Source organism: Helobdella robusta, assembly GCF_000326865.2.
Source record: "Helobdella robusta unplaced genomic scaffold HELROscaffold_29, whole genome shotgun sequence".
Classification (NCBI taxonomy): Eukaryota; Metazoa; Annelida; class Clitellata; order Rhynchobdellida; family Glossiphoniidae; genus Helobdella; species Helobdella robusta.
The window spans coordinates 1,744,108-1,751,785 of record NW_008704475.1 but is presented as its reverse complement, the minus strand read 5'-3'; the positions used below and the strand labels follow the sequence as shown (position 1 = coordinate 1,751,785).

Sequence of the window (7,678 nt, the reverse complement as noted above, 5' to 3'; positions counted from 1 at the left end):
CAAATCTTCGGTCCCATAACAGCGAAATCTCTGCAACCAACAGCAAGCTGAGTTTGTCGAATTGTTAACAAATCTAAATCGTTTGACCGTAACTTCTGACACTGTGCATTTCTTGGAACAATTCAATCCATTAAATATTTCGGCGCTAATCCATTAATGCTTTTATACACCAGTAGGGCAATTTTGAAGACAATTCTTTGTTGAACGGGCAACCAATGAAGATTGAAGAGAATAGGAGTAACATGATCAAAATATGAACCACCAGGAGTAACATGATCAAAATATGAACCACCAGTTAACAACTTGGCAGCCCGATTTTGAATTAATTGTAACTGTGCAACATACTTTTTGGGTAAACCGTAGAATAAACTGTTGCAATAATTAAACATTGCAATGTATGTATATTTAGAGATCCTTTGATGAGTCTCAATTTTCTCAATTGGTAAGTACATTCTTTCAACAACAACTTTATGTGCAATTGCATTGTCATGCTTGTATCAAAAATAAATCCAAGATTTCGTGCTGACGCACAAAATTCGATGACAGATTCCTTTATTCTGATAGTGTTGATACCCACTCTATTCACTTGTTGCCATGTACCCACAGGCAAAAACTGGGTCTTGCATTGGTTCAACTTTAATCTGTGCCCCATCATCCAAACATCAATGGCTGATAAACACGATACTAAATCATCGACCACATCACCAAAGGACGAGGGAGAGGAGTTGGCTATTATTTGGATGTCGTCAGCAAATGCATGAAACCTGAAATTGTACGACTCAATTATTGTGTAGACATCTGCTGTATAAAGCAAAAAGAGAATGGGACCTAAGATGGAATCCTGTGGTACACCGTATGACAAAGCATGGACAGCTGCCAAATTTGTTTTGAATAAAATATGTTGAGTACGACCAGCAAGGTACGACACGAACCACTTGTGAACGACTCCCGATAGTCCAAATGTTTGCTTCAGTTTTTTGAGAAGTATTGCATGATCGACGCAATCGAACGCCGAGCTCATCCAAGAGAGCAAGCAATGACACATTTTGTTCGTCCATTGATGAATACAACCTTGACGAAACATCAATTAAAGCTGTTTCCGTCGAGTGAAACACACGATAACCCGACTGGTGAACCGGCAGAAGATTATGAATTTTCAAATGAGAAGCAAATTGTGATAAAACGATTCTTTCAACCAACTTTGACAAAAACATAAGGTTAGATACAGGTCGGTAATTTTTTAACTCATGTCTATCAAGAGAATTCTTCTTCAAAATCGGTGTAACAACAGCATTTTTAAACGCTGATGGAAATGAGCCAGAACTTAAACACAAATTTATGAAAACGTTAAAAACGGTAAAAACAAATCAACAAATCTTTTAAGAACTTTTGTGGGCACACAATCAAGAAAACAAGATTTTGATGGAGACTCTAAAATGACTTTTTTTATGTAGCTGTCAGTACAGGGCGAGAAGTTTGAAAAAAAAGATTCTTCATCAAGATCACATGGAGTGAATGTTGGTTCATCACAATGATTGGTTGAATTACGAACATCATCAATTTTGCTTTTGAAAAACTTGGAAAAGTCAAGAGAACTATGATCAACTTCTGATACATCCATTACCTGTTCCATTCCAAGCAAACCGTTAACGGCATTCCAAAGACGTTTTGGTTTGTTGCTTTTTGATTCCACCAAGTCTTTCCAATAACAATTTTTCTTTTTGACAAACAAGCAATATTTATCTTTAATAGCTTGTCGCCAGATATTCTTATTTTTATCACTTGGGTTGTTTCGATAAACCCGTTCTAATCTGCGACATAGCCTTTTCAAATCCATGCACTCTCCGTCGAACCAAAGGGCTAATGGCACATGTTTAGAGTTGACATAGTGTAGTGGAGCCACTTCATCAACAACCCTCCTCATCTCACGATCAAACAACACAAATGCATCATCCGCGTCATCACTATCAAACGGACCACTGATTGGAGAGTTTAAAATTAGTGATTTAAAACGATGTGTATCCAAACGGTTCCAAAAGCGTACCATCCGCCTTGTTGTTCCAGTTTGGTTGTCATTGGCCATGTTTCTGCACCATATAACAACACCGGGCGTACCACAGATTTATAAAGTCTTGATCGTAGTGGTAGTGGGATGTCACGCCGCATCAATATAGAGGCAAGGAGATGCCATTTATTCCAGGCTGCACGTATGCGTGCTCGAACGGCAGCTTCAGCTGTTCCAGTACAATCCAGAACATCCCCTAGATATTGAAACGATGTGACTTTCTCTATTTTAATGGCTTCAAAAACAGTGCTATTTTGAATTTGTTGTTGTGGAATAATGCAAGCAGGACAAACAAAATTGGACACTTAGATAAAGTTCCAATTATTTTTGAACAACGTTTGTGACACCACTGGTTACACTGCTGACACTTGATTGAATTATTACCTACACCAGCTTTACAAACTGAACAGGGCCATCGTCCAGTAGCTGTGGATTGGATGGGTTCACCAGTGTTCATTGCTTTGGTTTTGCTGATGTTGACTTTGAATCCATGATCGGCGAGTCTGGTGTTCCAATCTTCAAACATCTGTGCTGTATTCTGCTCAGACGTGGCAGTTAAAACGATATCATCAGCATATACTAGATTCCAAATGTCACCAGTGCGTATCGGTTTTGTGATTTCTTCCATCACAGTTATAAATAACAGTGGACTGAGAATCGAGCCTTGGTGAACTCCAACGCGAATGTCAAATGCATCTGTGTTTCCAACCGTTGTGCTGACAAGAGTCTTAGTATTCGTATACATTTCCATCACAAGTCGAAAAAGATATTCTGGAATGAGTTGTCGACGTAGACTCCACCTGATTGCTTCACGGGGAACTCGATCAAATGCTTTTTCAAGGTCTACAAAAATGTGTGATAGTTGTTGATGCTTTGCGAGGTATTCTCTTGCAGTTGCCGAAGAATGTGAATTGCATCAATTGTTGATTTCCCCGCTAGAAAACCAAATTGATAATTTCCGATTGTGACGCACGACGTTAATCTTCTCTCAATGACTTTTTCGACAATTTTCAGGGAGTGTTCTAACTTCAGGGAGTGTTCTAACTTCAGGGAGTATACCCCGATATGATGAACAGTTCAATGGATCACCTTGCCTTTGTATAGCGGGACTGTCATGCTTTAGTTCCATTCAGTCGGCATTGAGCAATTTCTCCAGATTTCACGGCAAAGTTGTAGTAACGTTTGGATACCTGCAGTACCAGATGCTTTGATAATGTCATTTGTTAGTCCAGAGGGCCCTGCTGCCTTTCCATTCTTCATAGCTTACAGAGCTTCTGTAAGCTCCTCTACAGTGATGTCTGGAATCGGACCTTCGATGGGTGGAGCGTCAAAGTTAACATTGATGGGATTTGTTTTGTTTAACAGACGATTGAAGTATTCTCTCCACTGTAGCTTGATCTCATCTTGTTCAAGAACCATCTCATTTTTGTCGTTTTTGATACATGAGGCACCAACTATGTCTTTTTTCGTACGCTTTGCTTGTTTTGCTATACGATACAGAGATTTCATTTGTTCACCTTTGCTTTTAGTGAGTCACTCTCTGCACTGATCTGTCCGAGCCAGTGCGACTTGACGTCTTGCATAGTTGTTCTTCTCACGGAAAATTTTATGGTCATCTACAGACTTTGATTTTTGCCATTGCTTGTATGCAACTTTCTTTTCAGCTATTGCATTTTGTACATTGTCATTCCACCACCAAGTGTACCAGTTTTCCCCACAAACTGTAGTTGCAGCGTTCATTAAAACGGTTTTGTATGTACTCCAATCTGTACTGGCTTGCGATTGGTGGTCTAACTGTGTGGCGATAATCTGTTGAAATTTTTCTCGATGAATATTGCTTTTCAGCTTCCACGTTTTGATTCTCCGAGGCATTTGTTTAGACTTATGTTTTGACAGTTCGACAACCAGGTCTGCCACAAGGAGTCTATGTTGGGCGACACATGTGATTCGCCAGGTATAACTTTGACGTTTTAGAACAGCCTTTGGTGTGGTTGCTTGACAGCGAAGAAATCAATTTGCGTGGCTGATGGTCCACTTTTGTATGTTATGTGATGTTCCAACCTCTTTCTAAAATATATATGTATATATGTATATATATATGTATATATATATATATATATATATCATACATAATATATATATATATATCATATATATTGGTATGATATAGGATAATATATGTCCGTAATGTCCCACGCCGGTAGATGTTTGGTATATATATATAGTTTTCAAGAAAATCGACCGCGTTAATACAATTATTATGTTTATACATTAATTTTTCAAGTTTTCTAATTAAAATTTTATTATAATTATTTAATTTATTAAGTAAAAAACTAAAATTATTATTGTTCATGTTTATTAATATAAATAATTGCAAAAAGCTTTTTTGATATAAAACAGTGCAAAAACTATTTCAGTGCAAAATATTTTTAAATAATAACGAAAATTACCGTTTATAAACAAATGACGTCATACAGTATAACTTAATTTTAAGCGCGAAACATTTTTGAAAATATTATTATTAATTTCTATAAACTATATATTTAACATATTGATAAAATTAACTTTAAATTATTTACATAGATATATATTAGAATTAAACAAAATAAATTAAAATTTTAAAAAATTGCTGAAAAATCGACCATAAAGTAAATCAACAAAATAAAAAGCAAAAATCAGCCATATCATCATACTACAATATTCATGTTTCCAAGTTTATATTATCATTGTCATTGTTATTATCATTATTATTATTATTACTATTGTTGTTGTTGTTGCTGTTGTTATTGTTTTTTGCAATTATTTATAATAATAAACATGAACAATAATAATTTTAGATTTTACTTAATAAATTAAATAATTATAATAAAATTTTAATTAGAAAACTTGAAAAATTAATATATAAACATAATAATTGTATTAACGCGGTTGATTTTCTTGAAAACTGTATCGACTATGGTCTAAATCCTAATTTCACAAGAATATATATATATATATATATATATATATATATATATATATATATATATATATATATATATATATATACGATCATTAACCAAGGCAGACAAACTATACGATCACGTTAAGCCAATTCTTTTTGCTCTTTGCTGACTTCGGTCCATCAAGGACTTTTTAATGGTTTTTATATGTATTAAGGGAGTCGCCTCTAAATATTTAACTGACAGAGTCATTCCTAGGACAATGCCACTGCTGAGTCAAACACTGTGCTCTGACAATTCAGGTTTTACTGTTTGTACTTGACACAAACTTGGCTTTTGATCGAAGAAATTTCTTCGTAATGGGTCCTGCTGTCTGGAATGGTTTGCGTTATCTGTTATTCAATTTCGTAAAAGGTTGAATCACCAACTTTTTGTCAATGCTTACCCGTGTTAATTTTTTTATCTCCATTCATTGCATTGCCTTAGTAAAGTGCTACGGCAATGTACTAAAATAATCGTTAGCGCCTCTGATATCTTTTTAAAGGGCGCTTACAAACACACCAAAAATACTAATAATAATTGTATGTTTGTATGTTTTTATGTCATTTAATCTTTTTCCATTATTTTCAACATTTGTAATCCCGCAGGCAACCATTAAATAATTTATATAAAGACGTTTGAACAAGCCGCGGGAACCCCCGATCTCAGGGAAAATGTCGTCTAAACGTGTGTTGTTGTTGTTTGTTTGAACAAGCCAAAACCATTAATTTCAACTCAGAACAGCATTACGGAGAGAATTGTTGCAGTATTCTCATCTCAAAGAAAATATTATACTTTATTTTAAATTTTCTGTCACATAAAAAATTGTATATAAATAACGAAAGTCAGCCTCTTAATCCAGCTTTATACAAATACAGGCCCCTAAGAACTTGTATCTCCCAGTCTTATCATAGGTTTTTACAACATCAAAAAAGACTGTAACTATTCATTCATTGCATATAAAAACTTTTGTTACAAATGTTTCTAAGGAAACCAAATGATTTAATGACTTCTTTCTCGTGCCTTATCCTTTCAGAGCATTGGCGACCATCGACCTCCACAAAATCTGATCTTTTAACACTTTGTAAGAGTTGAAATGTGGTGATATTCAACAAGTGACACAAGGACTTCACTTCGTTGTTGACCACGATATCTTTTCCCTGCAATCTTTCCAGTTGTTGTTAGTTAGATTTTCCATTTTCCTTCTGCATGATGTGGCCAAAAACTTTAACTGCCCCTGTGGATTATCTGTAGTAATTTCCTTTTCATAACTGGACTGTTTTAATACATTCTCGTTTGAAGTAGGAGAGGTCCAACAAATTTTCATAATTCTTCTTAAAAACCATATCTCAGCAGCGTTGATTTATTTTCCATTTCTTTAGAAATTGTCCAGGAATCAGAGCTGTAAGTTAAAACTGATAAAATGTAACACCCTAACAGTTTTAATTTTGTTGATATTCTGGTTTTACTGTTGGTGCAGATGCTTTTCATTTTAGAATATGCATCTTTCTTTCGCCATAGCTACCCTTCTTTTGATATTCATATCACATTTACAACCTGAGGTAATCCCCATATTGAAATGGAGATATTATACTGGCTAAAAAGCTTCTTTGAATTATTTAGTTATGAGTTTAACAATGAGTCTGGAAAATTAAGATGAAGCAAATAATATTTAAATCAACAAATGTATTTAAAAAAAAATAAGACTTAAAATTTCATAGTACAATTATATCATAATTATTTCCAGATTCTTTTACTCATAACCTGAAATTACTCAAAATTTTCATCCTAACAATTAGCACACATCAACCAATCAAAAATTGTCTTTCATAAATACATAGCCCAGCATTATTTTGCGGTCTCTAAGCTTGATTTCATAACTTAAAAGTCTATAAACAGAATTTTAACAAATCAATAAAAGGAGAACGAACAAGCAAAAAAATCAGTTATATAACTGAAATTAACAAACTAACAAACACATCCAATCAGCCTTTTATCGTACAAAGACGGAATAAGAGTGGGCTCTTCTTTTGTTCCTGTGGCTCTCTTCTTCACATTCATTTCAAATGGATCCTTTAAAATTGAAATCATTTGTCATTTTCTGAATTTAAAACATGACAAAAAATTCAAGCAAAGCATCTGTGTTTATATCATTTTGAAACGATACAAAACAATAACGAGATATTTGTTTAATGTTTTTAACTCCGTCATAAGGACTAATAAGCGACTCCAGCATATTATTTTAAAAGAGGCTGCTTAATGAGCGATAACATAATCTCAAGACAATTAAATGCCCAAATGTGCTTGCGTGAATACCCATCCTCAATAGTACTAAATCAGTAACCGAACTAAAAACCGAAAATTACCAATGTACCGATAATTTACCAATATATCAATAATAATTTACCAATATACTGATAAATTACTGAAAATTATTCAAGTTCAACAGCATAAAGATAGTTTCATTTTTACACAAAAATCATCATTATTATCGTAAGTACAACAACAACAACACACGTTTAGACGGCATTTTCCCCGAGATCGGGGGTTGCCGTTTGGCTACCTATGATGAAACGCGAAATACCCCTCGACTCCATCCACATCTGTCACTCGCCTCAGTATCACGCACCCC

General features: G+C 34.6%; 1 protein-coding gene across 1 annotated transcript in view; it reads right to left on the bottom strand.

The window, feature by feature from the left end:
• Positions 1–7,014: 7,014 nt before the first annotated feature.
• Positions 7,015–7,678, bottom strand: part of HELRODRAFT_81076 (hypothetical protein) — a gene marked incomplete at both ends in the record, with an annotated part of 3,964 nt that continues 3,300 nt past the window's right edge. Inside the window, one exon of the mRNA XM_009020864.1 lies at positions 7,015–7,119. Within this exon, the coding sequence (XP_009019112.1) occupies positions 7,015–7,119 (105 nt within the window). The remainder of the gene's footprint in view (positions 7,120–7,678) is intronic.